A 21,086-nucleotide genomic window follows, 5' to 3' on the forward strand; every position below is an offset into this window, starting at 1 on the left:
GGGGTACCTTTGTTGTGCATACAGTTGATCTGTACTGAAGCTGAAGTAATTTAGTGAGTCTTGGGTGGGGGAAGGCAAAACAACACATTTATTGAATGCAATTCAGAAATCAAAGTTAGAGAGGTCACACTCATTCACACAAGTGCCACTGGGATATTTAGCGGGAATGGGTGCTCTCTCTGATGGTCAGCCTAGAAAGCAGAATGCTGGGCAGGTGGAGCTAAGCAAGATGGAAGCTTCCACTGATCCTAGGGGTGCAGAGGTCTTGCCTACAAATGGGTCCCTCTAGCTGGAGTTCTTACACATTTTCTGCCTGGATCTGAGCTGCTTCTTTTATACCTTGCAAGGTTATCCAGTACATGACAGGCTGATTTGCACCATAGCAACCAATTATTAGGCTGCTTTTTTTCTGGGGGAGACTTAAGTACCAGGGGTGGGGAACTTTGGGCCTTCCAGATGTTGCTGAACTTCAGCTCCCACCATTTGCTAGCCCTTGGCCATGCTTGCTAAGACTGATGGGAGCTGTAGTTTATTAACATCTGGCAGGCCAAAGGTTTCCCACACCTGAACTATTAACTGAAATGTTACCATGCTTCTGAAGTTTCTGCTGGGCCTGTGACTTCCAAGTATGATGGCTCTTGTCTTGTTACTGGTGGCTTTATGGTGGTGCTGTAGACTAGAGGCAGTGTTCTAACATTCAGTTTGTGATAGTAAGCAGCAGTTCATTTCCCATGCTGATTTCATTGCTTTAGTATTTTTCAGCTGGAGTCACAATCCACTTAGGCCATTTATGCACAGGGTTAATTGGGACATTAAAGGCAGTGGTAGCAGTAAGAAAGATGGTAGGCATATGGGGATATAAAATTACAACTGTGGAGGCACAGCATATTATAAAATACTTAGCTCCATATATCACACTGTACACTTGGACAACTTTTCCACATTACCAATCACTCCCTTGCAAGGTGCTACAGCTGAAAGTGCACCACCTAGAAAATGCCCCCAGAATCCTCTGCAAGGTGGCAAGAATTTTACAACAGACAACCCAGTGTGGAAAGTTGTTAAAACCACTGCATTTAAAGTGCTGGCAGGGGGAGGTCAAATGAGGTAAAATCCACATTTAATATGCACGCCCCCCCTGCCAAAGCAAAATCCTCAGCATTTTGCAGGTTCAGCTGTAAATAGTATGCCTTAGAGAAAAGAAGGCGGTTGGCAGCCTCCTTAATGAAGCAGTAATGTAGTTCATTCAGTCTTGCAAACAAATGGTTCCTACGAAAAGGTTACACAACTTCTGGTGGCTTTAATGGCAGATCGACAAAATCTTCCACAACTAGTTTACTGCAGTCTTGATGCCTGTATTCAATATCCAGCAGCTAAATGTGGAAACTAAAAACAAAGAAACATTATTGAATTTTTCTATGAGGAAAGGTTATAACATCTGAGGCTTTTAAGTTTAGAGAAAAGGTGGGTAAGAGGGGGCACGGTAGAGGTTTATAAAATTAAAAACGGCATGGAAAGTGGATAGAGAACAGTTAGCACAGTGACTAATAGCTAGTGTCAAATTTAAAAACTTACCTCCCAAAAAGCTTGATCATCAAAATACTTTGTTATAGGAGGTGTTTTCCAGAATTCAAAAGTTAGTAAGAAACCTAAGACATTGGGAAAAGAATGCAAAACATGTACTGAAAAGCCACAAACTTTTCCCAAAATACCTTCCACTGTACCCTCTAAGGCCCCATAAGCACTATACACTGAAAGCAGTATCATACAGCTTTAAATAGTAATTGTTTCCCCCCAAAGAATCCCGAGAACTGTAGTTTGGTAAGGGTGTTGAGAGTTGCTAGGAGATGCCTGTTCACCTCCGAGTTGCAACTCTCAGAGCAGTTTCACAGTCAATCCCTCCTCCCATGGACACTCTAGGAATTGTAGCTCTGTGAAGGGAATAAGGGTCTCCTAATTGTACTCCGCATCCTTAAGAACCTAGAGTTATGAGGATTATTTGGAGAAAGCCATTATTGTTTAAAGTGGTATGATACCACTAAACACATAGCTCGGGCCTAAGTTCACCATTGAAGCACATCCTCCAACCATAGCTATTTGACAGTTGGAACACTAGTTTTTAATTTGATAGACCTGTATGAACATATATGGAGGAATTGCAACTTTAAAATTATAGGCTTGCATCCCCTAGGCCAGTGTTTCCCAACCTTTTTTGGGCAAAGGCACACTTGTTTCATGAAAAAAATCTCGAGGCACACCACCATTAGAAAATGTTTAAAAAATTAACTCTGTGCCTATATTGACTATATATAAAGTAACTCTCTTTAATAGGAATCAAATAAACACAAAGAAAGTATTTTATAATTACTTTATTATGAAATAGTAAGTAAACAGAAATATGAAAAATTATAAAATACTTTATTCATTTACCTTTGAGGTTTGTCTCATGAAAGTTGCCTGTTTCTCCGTGTTTTCACGCAGGCGAACAAAATAGTCCGCATTCTTGTTTTGAAGCAAAGGGTGTTTCGTTTGGAGATGGCGTTTAAGTTTGCTTGGGACCATAGCACTGTTAGCTAGCTTTTCACCACACACCACGCACAGTGGAGTTGGTTGGTTTGCATCTCCGGTGAAAGTAAATCCAAATGAAATATAGCTTTCGCTATATTGCCTTGTGCCGGAGAATTTGCTTGAGCTAACCATCTTTGCTTTCTTTTCATGCCCACTCATACTTGGGCTCTCATCTGGCTCCAAATTTTGTTCAGAGTCCAGTTCTTTTCTTTTCAAAAACTTTTCCATCACTGCAGTATCCGGCCATCCAATTGCCACTGACAAACGGATACAGACCCCTTTTTTTTTACAGCACAGCTCGCACAAATGTACACGGAACACCCTTTTCGAATTAAAACACACAGTCTCACGAGAGCAAGGAGCAGCGATTTTATATTTTACAAAAAGAAGTCGCTAGTCCTCATGGTGACAGGGTGGAAAATATTTAAAAGCAGAACCACCTTGAGGAAGGTGGAGCCATATCACATCCTGGCAGGAGGCCTAAATTGGTGGAACGCTCAGGCCCCGCTTATTCAAAGAGGGCACCAGGCAACGTCTCAGGGTATTAAGAACCCTGAGCTAGATTAATGTCCCCAAACGTCATGGTTTGTGCCAACCTACTGACACTCCACAAAGCTTCTTAACCATGTTTGTATGAAAAAAAAATGGGGTGCTGCGGCTCTCCCAACCCACTAACTACCAGCACGCTTCAACACAATGCCGCGCGCGGCAAGAGCCCAGGCTTTCTGATCCAAGCCGCTTTCCTTAGCGCTTCCGGGCAAAGCCGAGCACATGCTACGAAGCGCCCACACGTGTACGAAAAGTCCTGGCTCAGCCGCGAGTTGGCGCAGGCAGATGCCGTCCTGGAGGCAAAAGCCGTCACATGGGGATTTTCTTCCTCCCTCCTTTAAATTTGGAACGTACGGCGCACGCTCCCTTCACGCCTAGGGGGATTCCCCCCTCCCCTTCCCGCTCGCTCTCTCTCCCTCCCTCCTTTGGCGCGCGCTCCCTTCACGCCTAGGGGGATTCCCCCCTCCCCTTCCCGCTCTCTCTCTCTCCCTCCCTCCTTTGGCGTGCGCTCCCTTCACGCCTAGGGGGATTCCCCCTTCCCGCTCGCTCTCTCTCCCTCCCTCCTTTGGCGCGCGCTCCCTTCACGCCTAGGGGGATTCCCCCCTCCCCTCCCCTTCCCGCTCGCTCTCTCTCCCTCCCTCCTTTGGCACGCGCTCCCTTCACGCCTAGGGGGATTCCCCCCTCCCCTTCCCGCTCGCTCTCTCTCCCTCCCTCCTTTGGCGCGCGCTCCCTTCACGCCTAGGGGGATTCCCCCCTCCCCTTCCCCCTCTCTCTCTCTCTCCCTCCCTCCTTTGGCCGCGCGCTCCCTTCACGCCTAGGGGGATTCCCCCCTCCCCTTCCCGCTCTCTCTCTCTCTCCCTCCCTCCTTTGGCGCGCACTCCCTTCACGCCTAGGGGGATTCCCCCTCCCCTTCCCACTCTCTCTCTCTCCCTCCCTCCTTTTCTCCACCCACACACCTCCCTTTACGGCTGCTGTGCGCGTGCGCGTTGCTGCGACGCTCTTCCAGTCTTTCCCTGCACCATGGGAGGTAAGTGCTGGCTCCTGACGCGGGTGCGTGTGGCGCCCCCTCCCCCCCGACCGCCTTCCTCCCACGGCACACCAGGCAACGTCTCGCGGCACACTAGTGTGCCGCGGAACACTTGTTGGGAAACACTGCCCTAGGCCCATTAAATAAATGAGGCAGGTAAGTGATGTCTGTCTTACACACCAGACCATTAACATGCACATAGATCACACAGATCCAAATTTACCATATGGCACTTTAGCGCATTTTCATCCACACATGAGTGCTTTCAGTTAAATTATTTTTCCATCTACACTAGTGGGTGGTGCTTGATGGGGTATATTATCACTCAATTTGATCCAGGGCAAATTCTCCTGCTTCTTTGTTAGTTTCTACATCTACTGACATTATCAAGCATTCTTGAAGTATTCGCTTTATCTTTGCTTCCTTCCTCCTCTGCTACTCCACATATCCAGTGGATCATCCAGTCTAGCCCCTTGCTTGGTGCAGCATTGAAAAGGTACAATGTGTGTCCATTGAGCAATCAGACACCAGTAGCATTCAAGGAAGGGAGAGGCTTTAGCTCTATAGAAAATCACAAAGAGTGTTTGCGATAACAGACCTGTAATGAGTCCAGCCATCAGACCCAGGGAAATGATCGCGCAGGATGCACCAAGTTCAGTCAAAGCCAAATAACCCATTCTGAAAATCACAACAACAAAAACCATTCACAAACCAGTAAATACTTTACCACTTATTCAGTGCTACAGTCTTGGTGTTTTTCCATAGGCCTTACACTCTGTTATTGATGGGGGAGAATTCCGTGTGATCCACAATTCATATAATATGAAGTGATTTAATTTGCATTTGCAAAAACATTTGCATGAATCAAAACATAACCATTCTTTGACATTTGCACTTCTCTGAATTTTGCTATGGTGCTATCCCAGCAAGCATGTTAATGTAAAAAAACTATATAAGGAGTGAGTGTGCCTAAAAATGTATATACAAAAATGCAACACATTAGAGAAAATGGTTTGCAAACATGTTACGTTAGGCAAAATTGCATACAAAAATATGTAAGGGGCAATGTGCAATATGATGCTGGCAGTTTTTTTGTGAAGTCTATCACAAACTGCAGCAGAAATGCAGCCACCTGGACCAAAGAGAAAATTAAAGGAACAAAATTGAGAAGATCAATCCTTCCTTACTATCTCTGTCTGCTGTTTTTAAACTTTCTCTGTTTAGAGAGCCCTTTTCAGACCAGCTGATCTTACAAAGACCTCCTTCACAATTGCCATTGAACCACAGGACACTGCAGAGAAACTGGAGGGCACACATTTCAAGTGTGTTACTACTGACCAAGAGCTTTCCACTGACTTGTTTGAATTGAATTTTTCCTAGATGATGTCCAGTACTACAGTGGATAGTATTTCCTTCCCCCCCCCCTTGCCTTTAAAACATTTTAAAATAGAACCCTCAAGGTGGTGCAAGCTTTCTGTCTACACACGTCCTGGTGGGGTCCAATAACTATCTCTTGAAATGTTCAGAGGAGATAACATTTGAGAGAGAGGTTCCACCTACCCTTCTAGGTCTTCCTGGCTCTCTATTAGGATAAGAATAATGCGGGTGATCCCTCCAATCAAACTGGGCAGGCCAAACGTGTAAAGAACTCCACAGGTATCATGAATCCTGAGTGCTGGTTCCAGGCGCTTCTGAGTTTGATGGAAAGGGTACATGTGAAAAACAAAAATGCTGTGTAAACACCATAAATTCAAAGCACATTTCAATCATGCAACTCCCCCAAAAGGAACTAATTTAATTTCACGCAGCTGCAATTTCCAGCACCTTCAATAAACTTCAGTTCCCAAGAATCTTGGGCAGGGAGTAGTTTAAATGTATGGGATGTGTGCAGCCAAAGGGTCATGTGAATAACCTTTAACGCTGCAAATCAGAAGGTAGCTGTTGAAGGGCTTGTGGGCTGACTATAAACAGTACTGTCTTGTCTGCCACAATGCCATGGAAGCACGGAGAGCGGGACACTGCTTAGCAGTAGATCAGGAAGGTTCAGTTTCTGGCATTAAGAAGCTTATATCAACAAGACTGGAAAAGACTAGCATACGTTGAAAAAGACCCAAGAGAGCCTGTGTGGCATAGTGGTTTGCAGTCAGACCAGGACCAGGAAGACCAAGGTTCAAATCCTCAGTCAGCTATGAAGCTCACTGGGCCAGCCACAGTCCACAGCATTGATGTGAGTATAAAATGGAGAGGGAGGAATACCATTTATGCCACTTTGACCTCCTCAGAGGAAAGGTGGGGTATAAATGTAATAATAAATAAATGGATAGGGTTTCATTTACCAAAAGAGTCAAGGATTCCCCAACTGCTCTGTAAGATGACATGTGCAGGTCTCCTTCTTGGGGCTGGCCCTACCATTAGGCAATGTGAGGAAGCTGCCTCCAACAACAGATGATTCAGAGACAAGAAACAACTTTAAGCACCATCCCACTAAACCTCAGATGACGATGAGACTCGGTCTTATCACCACTGTTGAAATGAGAGTCAACTGCCAACCTGACTGGCTTTTGCACAAGGAATAGAGGAGGCGCCATTTTGCCCTTTGCCTCAGGCAGCAAAATGCCCGCTTCTCCTTGCCCACTATCCAAAATGAGATGGTTCAAAATGGGAACTGTTACCTGTAAAAAGGCAAAGCCAAGTACAGAGCCTGCCCCGGCCGCCAGACCTAAAGTCATCGCAATCCAAGGGTAACGGATGATGGGAACTGAGAAGCCAACAGCAACCCCACCGGCCAGAGTGGCATTCTGGATATGGGCCTGTAGAACAAGCAAAAGAAGAAAGTGAGGAATTAAAAAAGTTGGCTGGAAACGTTTTACTGATGAAAAACTCTGGTGTGTGTGGGTGTGTAGATGTTTGTGTGGCTGCACGTGTGCATGTCTTGAACCAGGATTTCCAGCAGCCAGGCACCAGTTAGGTTGCAGAACCAGCCTGTCCACCATATAGCAGCAAATTCAAGTCGGGCAGTTCTAGCTGACCATTAGGTCTTGTGCAACAAGCCAGTTCCCCCAGAAGATCAGACTTTCTGCGATAAGGAAAGTGATGGGGACCTGCACTGGAAGTGTGAGACGGGCACTTGCTTTGAAGCACACATTCTCATTTCCACACAAACAAATGAGAGGGAATGCTCATTAAATAACCAATGCAAGCAAATACGCAAGCCAATCAGGATGATTTCTCAATAAATAGGTTGCTTGGAAGTGTGAGCATCTCTCTTCCGGCTGTCTCTCTAGTTAGGAGAAAGTCCCTCTAGATTGAAAGTTAGAGAATAGGAACTTCTGACTTACCATGTGGAACGTCCCATCACTACTGGTAGCCTTTGAGAACGCAAATGCGGCCACAGCACTTGTAGCCATTGCAAAATAGGTGTTGTAAATGGCAGCCTGTTTTTCCTCTTCTTTCTCTACCAACACAGAATTGAAGCTGGGCCAGAACATCCAAAGGAAGAGAGTACCTAGTGAACACCCACACACGAAAAGAACAATTAGTGCCCTCTTGAACCCATTAGATAATTGCTTTTGTTGGAGGTGACGGGGTGCAACTCAGCTTGCACAGTATCTCCCTGCTCTCCCCTCCCCGGACTCTCCGCCTGGCACCCCCCACTGCCTGGTGCCCTGGCACGCTGCGCCACTACACCCAATGGTAAAGATGTCTCTGCTGCCCAATTCCTGCACTCCTGAATCATTGCTCTTGAACTCTGGGCCTGCTGTTGAGCCTGTACCATTATGTGCCTGACTAAAGATCTCTTCCATACCTACACATTAGTGCATCGGTTTGCATGTATTGGCTGCGAGCCAGGACAGCTTCAACCAGATTAACCTGTGCTGCCAATGTCCCCCCAGCCTGAGGATATAGCATTGCCATCCTCGGATTCAGAGGCCTCCATCGCAAAGGCCCTTGTGAGACCAGAGTCTTCCCTGCTCTGCTGGAGCAAAAGACTGATTGAGCTGCCATGGGCCCTTTAACTGGTAAATCGCTTTACAGCGAGCGCAGGGCCGCAATATAGATGCACCTGCTGTGGTTATTTTGAGCTTAGTCTTCATTTGATGGCTGCTGAAGCAACATCAGAGGGCTGCTCTCCTACAGAGCAGCTTGAGCTTTACACCCAGCCATAGTCCTGTCTTGCTCCAATGGATGGGTGAATCTGTCCGTTGCAGTTTCTCTCGGTTTCTTGTTTTTCTGAACTTACCGTAAATTCAGTTCTCCACATGTATGCGGAAATTTGAATTTAAAAAAGAACAGCAGCAGAATTCCTGCAGGCTCTTTCTCAGAAACAACGCACAATCTGAAGGAAGAATTCCTGCATTTATTTTTTACATTTATATTCCATGTTGTTTTCCTTCATGAAGCCCAAGGCAGCATAAACAAAGTTCCAAGGAAGTCACCCATCCAAGCACAGACCATGCCTAGACCAACTTAGCTTCAACAAGGTAGTGGTCTCATATGACCATTCCTAGAGACAACTACCGGTATGTTGCCTTTGGTCCAGCAGTTCTTCCCAACACCCCAGGAGTAGAGCAAGCAATTTGCAGCAATTTGTTTACCACTACTGCTTTGGGCACTACCTATACTTAAACAAACAACAGAAAAACCTATACAGTATTCAAGATTCAGCCTATCAATCAACCTACACGTGGCAAAACAAACACCGAGCCATGAAGATATGTAACTGGATCTCCCACTGAGGTATTATGTTTGCAAGGAAACAACAGGTGCGTGTTGCTTGTAATTTATTGCAGCCACGGGAGGCAGGCGGGGATCTGTCTGCAATAACCGCAGTGAAGAGTTGACCACCATGGAAATTCCATGCCTATCAGCAAGTTCAAGACAAGTGTCAGGCTCAGAAGTTGCAGCTTAAAGTACTAGCAACAGAATCTCTCGTGCTCTTCCTCTGTCAAGCTGCTCCTCTAACCCAGGGATGGTGAACCTTTTCCAAACTCATGGCAGCATTCCCACCTGGGCAGAAGTGGGTGGAGTTGCCACAATAGCTTTCCAGCAGTAGTCTCACTGCTGTTTACCAGGAGAGGGACAGGTGAGATAGAGATGTTTAAAAAATGAAATAGGAGTGGAAATGTTGGCCTATTCATCCCATGTCTGGAACGGAAATCAATCAAGTAAACACGATTGATATCTACTGTTTTTGCTCTCAGCCCATCAACAATATGTGACTAATTAATGTGCATGGTGCTTCCCTTGCGTTGAAATGAATAGGGTGGAATAACATAACCTATGTAATTAATTACGTAAGTTTTGCAATTTCGCCACAGCGGAACATGACACAAATCACATAATTTGGGGCAGAAGGTAAACTGCAGCAGAACAGAAACAGAGCTGCTGTGTTAAAAACTGAGATATGAAAGCTAGGAGCTAAATGACACCTTAATCCTAGCTATGGGTGCAACAACGGAATGTCTAGGTGCACTTTTTTATAACAAGAATACAAAGCTGAAAATGAATGAACTGCAGCTAAAAATATTATTTTCTTTTTCACATGGTCTAGTCCTTCCTCTGCCCACCTCCCTAATATTTTTAAGAGGGTCTCTTCTCCAGTCTTCAGAGAGTAGTTGGAAGTGGGGAGGCAGAAAAAGGTCCTCCTTTCCTTCCACTCTGCAGTTTTAATCTGAAATCATAGGTGCAGTACTGTGCCCTGAGCTCAGAAACTGCTCACGCTAATGAAATTCCCTGTCGCAAAATGCGCCTAGAACAATGAGAGTTTCAAACACTACAAAGCTGCATGTGATGGATACAGGGTGTAATGGGAGACAATGCCTTCTTGCACCCCTATGGTGGGGTTGGGGCTGTGCCACACAGTGGCGGAAGCACCAAGATTGCCTCCACTGGTGGGCCATGCAGCCCTGGCTTTGCCCCTCTCAGCTTGAGGCTGCAATGCTATTGCTGCAGCTCCACCCCTCTGAGCAAGCACAAAATAACTGTTATGGGTAGCAAAATAAGAAATGCTGGTCCTTTGCACAAGCGAGTACTGTGCTCGTGGCGCTTTTATCAATATGCAAATACTGACACCTCATTTTTACAAAAAGAAAAAAAGCCATCATCATCATCATTATTATTGCCATATGCATTAATTTTCCAGCATAGCGTAAAATAGCCTAACACAAGTGATGACTGCATATTTCAGCAACATGGCCCTCAATGATTCTGCTCCAATTGTTTTTTGGAGAGGGAAATTTTCAGCTAATCACAAGTTACACACACGACTTTTGGCAACCTGGGCCTGTGGGATGGGCGGTTCCCTACACCAAACACTGTTCTGCTATGAAAAAGGCATGCTTATCTGTATAAGCAGAAGGAAATGTCTCTGAGGCCCAACCTCACTCTAACACATGCGCCACCCATTAACGTTGTAGCACCAATCAAGCCATGACTCTCTGGCCGGGGAGAAATATGGAGAGACTGGAACTGCACTTTACAGCTCAATTAGTGAAGAATGTCACTTCTGCTGATTAAAAAAACCTCTGGTCATTCTGTGCTGGGCACTTTTCCTTGCAGGCTTCTTGTCTCTCTGTGTCGTTCTATAAGACTGTTTCCATGAAGGTTCAGCCTGAAGAGCACATACAAATGTGTTTGTAATTATTACACTGAATCTGGCACTTCAAGCTGAAGACAATATCAGATCACTTTAAACAGCCATGGATTCCCCCAAAGAATCCTGGGAAGTGTAGTTTGTTAAGGGTGCAAGGAGTTACGTGACCCCCACTGTCCCCACAGAGCTACAACCACCAGAGTGGTTTAACCCCTCTTCTCAGGAAACTCTAGGGACTGCAGTTCTATGAGGGGAATAGGGGTCTCCTAACAATTCTTGACATTCTTAATGGTGAAGAAGAATGTGGCCAGGTGGCAATCTTTCCTGTTCAGTTCGCTGCCCAGGTGCTGCCGACGGGCAACTTCAAGGTCCCTCCGTAGGTTTCTTTCTCTTTAAACCAGACTTGGACTAGGCAGCCCTTCAAACAAAGGACTCCTTCAAATAGATGGCTGTAAAAGCAGGACACATGGTCACTTTACCCCCAGGCAGATGCCCCAGAAAGATATCCATGATATCAAGAGCTACTGAGAGATCCAGCAGAACCAAGAGATAGGCTTAGTGCATGGCAAAAGCCATCCGCCAAGACAAATACAGTTCCAGAACTGGGCCTGAACCCAGATTCCATATAGTCACAGCCATGTACATGCCATACATTTAATGCACCGCACCCAGAATCCTGAGAACTGCAGCACCTTTAAACTACAGTTCTCAGGATTTTGGGGGGAGTTGGGATGTGCTTTGAATGCGCTTGAGATCTATAGTGTGTATGCATCCTGAGTTTCATTTAAGAACACTTGAAGTTGAGTCACCAGAACTATACACAAACCAAATATTGTCAGATCTTTGTTGAAATCAAACTCAGAAGTCAAATGCCAGTTGCTGAATAATGTATCCTACTATGTCAAATGCCACATTTCAACATCAACATCCACTGGGGAAAATTTCTCAAAACGTATTTGTTTCAAGCTCCAGTAAAGAGATTTGTTTGACCTCCCAACCCTGCCTTAGGACACTGATGAAAACAGCTTACCCAGCATTGCAAACACATCAGAGGCAGGCTTTGATCTTTCTTTCTCAACTTTTGGGTGCAGTGAGGAATTGTAGAGGAACCAGGAGACAGTGGAGCCAAAAAATGCCCCAAACAAATGAACATGCATCAAGCTGATGTGGCTCTTAATCTGTAGACCACAAAAAAACAGTCACCATTTCATAGAGAGCCAGGGTGGAATGTATTCTGTGGGGAACTGGATACTGGAATGGACAGGACTTTAATCTGATTCAGCACAGCTCTTCTGTTAATATATATTATGTAGGAACTGCAATAAAAACGTTGCAGCGTGCTCCTGCTCCATGTGCCTGCCAGCCAACCATCTCTGCCCTCTCCCATATCCTATTCCTCTCTCTGGTTTTCTGTTTTCCACCCCAACATACCCACTGAGGCTGCTCCACCCTCACTTTGCAGGGTACTCCCCCTCTAAAGTTATTTTGACTTCTGCAAATTCTGGGTCCCCACCCCACCCCGCCAAATCTGCATGGGCTGTGCTATTTTGCCTACCCACTCAGGGAACTGAGCTTGAAATTAATATACAGGATTAGACAACGGTGTGGAAGAGGGTTATCTATCAGTGCACAACAGCTAAAGAGAATCTCCATAGTTCAGAGCAGGGGTCAGGAACCTCTGGCTCACGGGCCAATCTTGGCCCACCAGGGGATCCAATTTGGCCCATGAGGCCATTTCCCCAAAGCCACACCCCTGTCAATCAGCTAACATCACTCATAACTTCAGGGGATGGATGAAAATGCAGAGTTCAATTCTGCTGGGAACTGGAACACACATCCAAGGCAAGCAACACTGGTTTGTTGGTTTTTTTGGCAGGCTTCAGCTATGAGAGGGCCTGCTCATGATGGGGAGAGGAGAAATAAGCCCTTGCCAACCCCATACTTGGTGCCTGGGGAATGCTGCGCAAGGGATTTCGACAGGTGAGCAGGACGACCCCCCTATTAATCATGTGGTGCCATAATGACATCATGTGATTGACAGGTGGGTTGCCCCTCCCCACCTGTCAAAGTTGGCCTATGGGGCGGAGCCAGATAAAGTTCCAGGGAAACAAGCCACTTGTTGCTGAGGGCTTCCCATTGGTGCTCCTTGCTGGCTGCTGGTGGGGAACAGGATGCTGGACAAGTTGGGCCTCTGGTCTGATCCAGCACCAAGGGTTGGTAATCAAACCTACCAGAGGCCAGCAACCTTAAGTCTTAAGACACAGAGAGCCACTCTTGAGAAAGGCTGCCTTGGCAGCTAATGCCAATTAGGGAAGATGGCAAAACAGGGCAGCTGTGCTTGACCTTCAGATACCCCCCAAAGGGACGGTTCCAGAGGGGAAAAGGCCTCTGGAAATGGGAAGCTGCCACAGAATCACCCACCCCACGCCTTGTCTCAGTAGCAAAGAGGTTTCTATACGTACCCCCAGAACATCCACAATGATCCATCTGTTCCCAGCGAAAACAGCCACCTCCACCATAGCCATGCAGATTAACTGCATCAGGTTGGCTTTGCCGAGGATCGCGCCAGCTGAAATCAGCACCGCTGTAATACTCATAATGGCTGCCAAGATGCTTTGGGAAAAGAAAAAGGAGAAAGCAGTATTGTCCGTAGCATCATTTTAGAGTGCTGAAGAAGCCCCCTCCTCCAGATTGGGAGACTGGGTGGTATCCTCAAACAGGATGTGCAGACAGTGTGGATATAGCCAACTACCTTGTTCCATCAGCGCAAGCATTTCCGATTGTGCATCAAAATTTCCCCCTCTCCTCTCCCCACGCTCCCTGAACCTCCACAAATCTCTAGAGGATTTCATGAACTCCCATAACAGATTTAGGGGGCATGTAGGGGGAGGACGGGGGACGGGGTTCTCCTGCATGGAAGTTGTCATTGTTCTCTCTTCAAGCCCCTCCTGCTTCTAGGAAACAGTGGGGCAGGGATTTGACTGGCACACCCCACATCTGAGCATCCTCTTCCTCCACTTCTGACAGGTCCTGTGCCCCCGCCTCTGCCTGCTCCAACCCTTCCTCTTCCCTTCCGCCCTGGTTCCTGCCTCACAGGTGGCACCAAACCCCACAAATCTCTGGCCCTATCTCCTGGGTCAGTCTCCAGTCCCCTTGCCTCTGCCACACACTCGTCAGAGCCCTGACATGGCGCCTGGGATGACACACAAGAACATCATCTAAAAGCAAAGCCAAGACTGCATTTTCTCCAGAAGTAGGGCTTTAATTATATGGACATTTATGGCAACTTAATCAATAAATTAGTTGATTAATCCACCAAATTTCATACGATTAATCAACGATTAATCTGCAATAAAATAAAACAAAACTTACATAAAACTCTATGTGTGTGTGTATGTGTGTGTGAAGTATCCATAGCTGGGGAAATCTTTTACAGTGGTACCTCACAAGACGAATGCCTCGGAAGACGAAAAACTCGCAAGACGAAAGAGTTTTTCGTTTTTTGAGTTGCTTCGCAAGACGAATTTCCCTATGGGCTTGCTTCGCAAGATGAAAACGTCTTGCGAGTTTGTTTCCTTTTTCTTAAAACCGCTTGAAGAGGTGCAGTTGCGACTGACCTTGCTTCGCAAGATGAAAAACCTCGCAAGACGAAAAGACTCGCGGAACGAATTAATTTCGTCTTGCGAGGTACCACTGTACAAGTGATAGTTTGCTCCTCCTGATTCCCAATTAGCTAGAAACCTCTGGATTCTGCCTCCCAGGCCAGGGCCTCTACTGTCTATTATTGCAAGGGTGAGGAAACTTTGGCCCTCCAGATGTTGGTGAACTACAATTCCCATCAGACCGAGCAAGTATGGTGAGGGATGAGGGGAGCTGTACTTAAGCAACATCTGGAGGGCCAAAGATTCCCCACCCCATAGCTATTGGGTTTAGCTAGCCCTCCACTGGGCCTGTGTATTGATTTAGGCTGCAGATGGTCCACAGTAAATTCTGAGGGGTTTCACAAGCCTGAAAAAATTCTGGGTATCCAGAAACTGCCGAGGGTGTCACTAGGGGTGGCGCCAAATCTTTTCCTAAATGCCTTGGGTGCATAAGAGTCAGCAATGGATTCAGGGGAAATTAAATTGAAGGATGATCTGCATTACTGGCTGGATATTAATTTGAGGAAATAAATTAATTTTAGATGACTTTATCTGGATATGATTTGGGGATAAAGAATCGGGTACTCGAAGGAAAATTTAATTGATTTGGAGCAAGCTCTGTTGGGTAATGAACTTAAGAGGAAATCATTTGGGTTGATCTGCTGGGTGGACTAACTGACAAATGTATCTGAGGTGATTTGGATGGAAAACTCATTATCTCGCCTTCTGCGACATTTAAATTTTAAATTTTGCATCTTTACATGTAAATTGGCATGTGCAAATTTTTCACAAATGTGGATCTATGAGTCTATACTGCAAATCTTGCAAATACCAAACAATGTCCCTGAAGAACTGAAAAAAATTCCTTCCAGTAGCACCTTAAAGACCAACTAAGTTAGTTCTTGGTATGAGCTTTCGTGTGCATGCACACTTCTTTGCATGCACACGAAAGCTCATACCAAGAACTAACTTAGTTGGTCTTTAAGGTGCTACTGGAAGGAATTTTTTTTGTTTTGACTATGGCAGACCAACACGGCTACCTATCTGTAACCTGAAGAACTGGTTTTTATGCATTGCTTGTGTTGGCCTGAATGTTGAAGAATCATTTCATTTAAAGAAAAAAACACACCAATAGAGATTTATGCTACAGGTGCGATGAAAAGAGCTGTAGATGCCCTGACAATAAGGTATAATACGTTCACTAATCCACTCACTCACTTATTTTCTAGCTTAGACTTTGCCAAACTGGCACCCTCCAGATGTTTTGAGCTCCAAGTCCCATCAACCCCAGTCCCAAACATGGTACCAGGCTCACAAAGGCTGCTCTTACTAATAAATGCAGGTGTGTGTGGGTCTGTGTCTGGAGCACACCAAGAATGAAGACGAAGCACATCATTAAGAAAGGGAACAGGCTAATTCATTTTGAGTTCAGCCCCTTGATCGTTTTGGTTGCCCTCATAATAAACAGGTATGAGGATGGGAAGCCTAGCATTACTGGGCTAAAAGTGGGCACAGTTTGTTTGCTCTGTGAATGAGAGGGGGGAGGGAGGGAATGAGAGAGAAGAGCAATATTTCTTGGTCTCCAGCTGCCCATGTTTCAAAGAAACATGCGAAACTAAATCCATAAAGCCTCAGACATAGCAACCACTGGTCAAGGCAGGGCCCTGTAAAGTGTGTTATCTACCTTTGCAGATTTATCTTCACTTGCCCATCTGAGAAATGGAAAATGAAGCCATTCACGATCAAAGCCCACTGCACTCCAAGGGCTGCAAGGAAAAGGCTGAATCCAGCGCTGCTGAAGCCGTATCTTCTCAGGAAGGCCAGGAGGAAGGCAAAGCCCAAGACCACCATGATGTTGACATCTTGAAATGCTGCGTGCAACAGAGGTCATTTTTCATTTGTTATTTACATTTCTTTGTCACTTTTTACACGCGGACATAAACACACTCCAGATGTAACTCATCAAATGCTAACACTACTTAAAAGAATGCAATCAACTTATTCTCATTTGGGGGAAATCGAGCCTCACCCTTGGAGACTCTCCCCAGCCACTTAAGTATTTGCTCAATTAACCTACTAATTAAACAGAATAACACCTGCAACCCTAATTTCAATTAACAAGCAGGCTTACCTGGGTAGATCGCAAGGTCTTTTTGAACACTTTGATGGTCATATGAAAAGAAAAAGAAAAATATAAGGATGAAAGCAGCTTCCAAAAAGAAAATGAGCCCAGGCAGACGAATCCGGAGACTTGGAGGATACTGAGAAGACATGGTGTGTCCATGAACTACAGCATTTCAAAAGGGAAGCGGGTGTTAATTCCTTGAGTCAAAAGAGAGAAAGTAGCTGAGAAAGTCTGAATGTGATAGCCAGAAGGCATTAAGTCCTTATCTAATGCCACCCAAGAGAGCAGGCCAATCTTCTGTTGCTCGGTATTTTGACTCCTGTGGAGTTGCCTTGTGATCTGAGGTTGTGGGATAAGGCTGTGCTAGAATGAGGGCTCTTTTGAGTGGTCAGAATTATTCCAGAGGAATTAATGACTAACTTAGGTTCATTAATTTCCGTGAGTCTGAGCAGGGCTAGCACTGGATACATCCTGAATAACTATTTGATATGGAAAAAACTTTCATGGCCCAGATGCATGGAGTGTGATGTTCAGTTTTCCAGGACAGTGGCACCTTGGTTTATGAACTTAATCCATTCTGGAAGTCTGTTCTTAAACCAAAGCAGTCTTAAACCAAGGCGTGCTTTTCCATAGCAGCGGGGGACTCAATTTACAATGGAACACACTCAACAGGAAGCGGAACATGTTCTTATTCCAAGGCAAAGTTCACAAACCAAAAGACCTACTTCTCGGTTTGCAGTGTTCTTAATCCAAGTTGTTCATAAACTAAGCTGTTCTTAAACCAAGGTACCACTGTAAAGAGAAAAGGGGTGTGTGTGTGTAAAGCTGGTGTTAAATTATAATGGAATAATAATACTGTAACAACAACAACAACAATAATAATTTATTACTCTGCCCATCTGACTGGGTTGCCTTTTGGGCAGCTTCCAACAGAATATAAAAAACATAACAAAACATCAGACATTAAAAACTTCCCAACGCAGGGCTGCCTTCAGAAACTCGTATAATTGTTTATGTCTTTGACATCTGATGGGAGTCCAAAAGCACAAGCTTGCATCAAAATTGCATTGTCAGTCGTTTGTGAACCGCTCTGAGATCTTTTGATGAAGGGCAATATATAAATATATTTTTTTTTTAAAAAAAAGGTTAGTGCAAGGATTTCTGCTTGTGTAGCAGAACTCCCCACCCCCCTCATGAGCCCCTAAAACCTGCTCTGGATGTTTCCCCAACCCTTTGAAGCAGATTTGGGGAAGCTGCTGAGCGCATGCAGGCGGAAAATAATTCCATTGCACAAATACTTGTGCTAATGGAATGGGGGCATTAGATACTACCCACAATATGTGGTAATTGAACTGGACCTTTCATGTGCACAAAATGAGCTTTCATAGCAGCTGCAACTGTTGACAGCACAATCATCTTAGTATTGCTGAGTGAAGTGACAATTCAATTAAGATTGTAGGCACATGCAAGATGAGCACCCTGACCATTGATAACAGCAGTGATTGATGTCAGGAGAATCATCTTAGCATTCCTAAACAAATTAATACCTGTAGTGAGACTAGGAACCATTGTCTCTATTGAGAACGGAGTGAATATAATAGAAAGGTGAAGTAACAGGGGCACAATCCAGTGAAATGTTCTCTGGAGCAATCATGGGAAAATTGAAATGGGCAGCTCCCATCTGCTACTGCCATAAGCCTGGGCCAAGAAACCAGCTGGATGGGTGGGGACTGGCACTATCAGTGGGCTCTGCTTTCTGAGGATGCTGCATGCTGCCACAGGCCTTGGTATGGACCGCTTTCATTCACTAATTTATTTATTTCAATTAGGGATCGGGGGAGAAATTTTGGTTCAGTTCACAGTCACCCTTCGAAATTTGCACTTCTCATAATTTTGCAATGCTGCTATCCAGCCAAGTAAAGTGCACCAAAAAGGTACTAGGGTAAAATGTGCATAAAAATGCATGTTAGTGAAAATAACATACACAATTGCAGCATATGATGGAGAATTGCTTTCAAAAATTTGTATGTAAGGAAAAATTGCATACAAAAATATGCATTTTAGAAATTCGCGCTAAGATGCTGAGTTTTCACAAGGATTTTACAAAAAAATTGCAAATTGATGTGGAAATCTGAGCGGCTTCCAACGGAATATTAAAAACACAATAAAACATCAAACATTAAAAGCTTCCCTAAACAGGGCTGCCTTCAGATGTCTTCTAAAAGTCAGATAGTTGTTTATTTCCTTGACATCTGATGGGAGGGCATTCCACAAGACAGGCGACACTACCAAGAAGGCCCTCTGCCCGGGTTCCCTGTAACCTCACTTTCACAGTGAGGAAACTGCCAGAAGGACCTCAGTGTCCGGGCTGAACGATGGGGATGGAGACACTCCTTCAGATATACTGGGCAGAGGCCGTGGAGAACTAAACTTGAGTTTGGAAAAATGAGAAACAGAGAAACCAAAATTCTCCCATCCCCAATGGAGGAAAAGTATTGTTGCACACCATCCTAATTTCCTGAGTGGTGCAAGATTCCAGGGGTTCCAGGTGCCTGTCCAGGGTTCGTGCTTCCTTTTGAATGAGGGACAGCAGAGACTGTGGTGTCTTTGTGACGTGTTGTTTATCTATACATATATACCACCTGAGCCTACAATGGAGGGGTTCACAACAGGTCTTGCTTCTCCTATAGCCACGGCCTTAGATTCCAGCAGAAATCTGGCATAGCCTTGTCTCCTAGCTGCACAGCCTGCTGGCTTCTACATTACCTACCACAAGTCTGCTGTTGCATTTCTAACAACCAGAGTTTTGAGGTACATTCGTTATCTGACACAGAGCCACTTCCTTTGTTACTTTAATGGCTCATACTTAAGGTGGTCATTACCTCACCAGGGAGCTAGCCTGGCTATTCCAGGAATTGCATTCATGCTGGATCTAAGACTTGGAAGGGGGCTCAAGCATACAGCCTACCCTCTGCAAACTCATAACAGTATCCTTGTTTGAAGCAGAAACATTTCCATTTGTGTTATTGACTGTAAGCCATCTACAGACCCTTGAGAAAAGCTTCCCGGCCACTAAATAAATATTTTCATGATAATTAGCTTGTTTCTATTTTGTCCATACATGGGTTATTGGTAACTTTTCTGTATCTCACTCTTCTTCGGTCAAAGAACCCAAGGAAGCCTCTTATCTAGGCCTGGCTAGATTCAGACCTGCTGAGTTCCCTTAAAGCAGCTGTATCATTGGAAGGCCTTTTCTGTATTGATGCTGCTGTAATCGACAAGTGGCAGCCCCTTCCACAGGGAAACCAAACTGTATTATTCTCCCCAAGTGCTTATAACATTCTTACAGGATGCAATCCTAGCCCCATTCACCTGGGAATAAGCCCCATTGAATTCAATGGGACTTACTTTCTTTGTAAATGTTTTCAGGGTTGCAGTCTTAGTCTGGAGCTCAGCCGGCTATGAACTTCTTGGTTTTACTGTTGACTTATTACTGCTCTAACGATTGTTGTTGGCCACTTAGGGCAGCTCCATTTGCAGGAGGAAAGAGGAACATAAAAACTCATTAAAAAGGTTAAACAAGGTGCCTTCCCATGATGCAGTTCTTCTCTTCTTTCGAAGACGCTGCCACGTCCTAGGCATGTCTACTCAGAGGCGAGCACTGCTGTATTTAATGGGATTTACTTACCTCTAGAAAAGCATGAATAGGCATGCAGCCTTGCCGCTGAGTAGACATGCACAGAATAGGATCGGGCTGTCAAGCTGCGATGCTTTATAATCGCTTTCACATGCGAGGCAAACTGCATGGGACTTACTTCAAAGCAAAAAACACTCAGGGCCTGGGGCATTTTCTCAACTGGCAAAATATTTACCCACATAACAAAACCTGGCTGGTAACTAGGAATACACCCAGCTCCTCCCTTGGCAGAGAGCAGCAGCTACTGCTGCTACCTTAACAAATGCCTATCAGGGAAGAAAGGTCTTCTTTGATTGGCCAAGACTCAGTTTCCCGTGTCACTTTACTTAGCCGTTACACCCAGTCTCACCTCTCGCATTCTCTATTGGTCCTCCTTAACACCATTTATTCAAGTCAGGAATTTATTGGATACATAGCCTGTCAGTCAAGCTGGAGGGCGGGACTGTGAGCGAGCTGTGTTAGAATGCAGCGGGATCACCATTCTTTGCCTCTTTTTACCTTTGGTCCTTGGATTACGCGAGCCTTTTAGTCGGGGTTTTATTGGCCAGTAGCCCCGCCAATCAAACCATAGGGGCCCGTACCTAAATGTCAAAGCTAAAGGCGGGATACAAAAAAGCTCCTTTCTTTCATTGGGGGATAGCTAGGCTGCTCCTCCTACTTTGGTACCAACTATTCAACGACTGGGTAGTATCGCCATCAATTTAATAAATCCTTACTTTCACGGGCTGCTCTGAACGCCGTTCTCCCTGCTGGGCGGGACTCGTCATCCTAGAAAAGGGCGGGACCAGAAGCGTCGATCTCCTCATTGGTTCTGCCGCCCGCCTCTCTACCCTCTAGCCCCATGTTGATTGATTCGCTCGTCCGTCGACCTCATGTTCTGCCTCCCG

At 45.3% G+C, this 21,086-nt stretch overlaps 1 protein-coding gene across 8 annotated transcripts; it reads right to left on the reverse strand.

Moving 5' to 3' along the window:
* Nucleotides 1-65: 65 nt before the first annotated feature.
* On the reverse strand, nt 66-20,598 carry LOC309375620 (RH-like protein). 8 transcript variants are annotated; one of them, XM_081921494.1, is made up of 12 exons: nt 20,318-20,540; nt 17,228-17,294; nt 16,509-16,537; nt 16,062-16,248; nt 13,199-13,349; nt 11,767-11,914; nt 7,483-7,649; nt 6,817-6,954; nt 5,705-5,835; nt 4,743-4,822; nt 1,576-1,649; nt 66-1,386 (listed from the first exon to the last, which is right to left on the reverse strand). In XM_081921494.1, coding segments are annotated over exons 1-12 (1,200 nt in total). In that variant the 5' UTR covers nt 20,319-20,540; the 3' UTR covers nt 66-1,359. The 8 variants fall into 8 exon arrangements, with proteins under 8 accessions (XP_081777620.1, XP_081777615.1, XP_081777614.1 ...); XM_081921489.1 differs by having other exon boundaries at nt 5,705-5,832; nt 20,191-20,540; XM_081921488.1 differs by having other exon boundaries at nt 20,191-20,540.
* Between the last annotated feature and the right edge of the window lie 488 nt (nt 20,599-21,086).

Source organism: Podarcis melisellensis, assembly GCF_964234715.1.
Source record: "Podarcis melisellensis genome assembly, chromosome: 8".
NCBI lineage: Eukaryota > Metazoa > Chordata > Lepidosauria > Squamata > Lacertidae > Podarcis > Podarcis melisellensis.

Excerpts from the sequence above, each read along its gene's own strand:
- LOC309375620 (XM_081921488.1), bottom strand. The coding sequence starts at position 20,380 with ATGTGGGTAAATATTTTGCCAGTTGAGAAAATGCCCCAGGCCCTGAGT. Across the intron at positions 16,538-17,227 it reads AGAACACTGCAAACCGAGAA|TGTTCAAAAAGACCTTGCGA; the intron begins GTAGGTCTTTTG and ends TGACCATCAAAG. Across the intron at positions 6,955-7,482 it reads GTGATGGGACGTTCCACATG|GCCCATATCCAGAATGCCAC; the intron begins GTAAGTCAGAAG and ends CTTGTTCTACAG.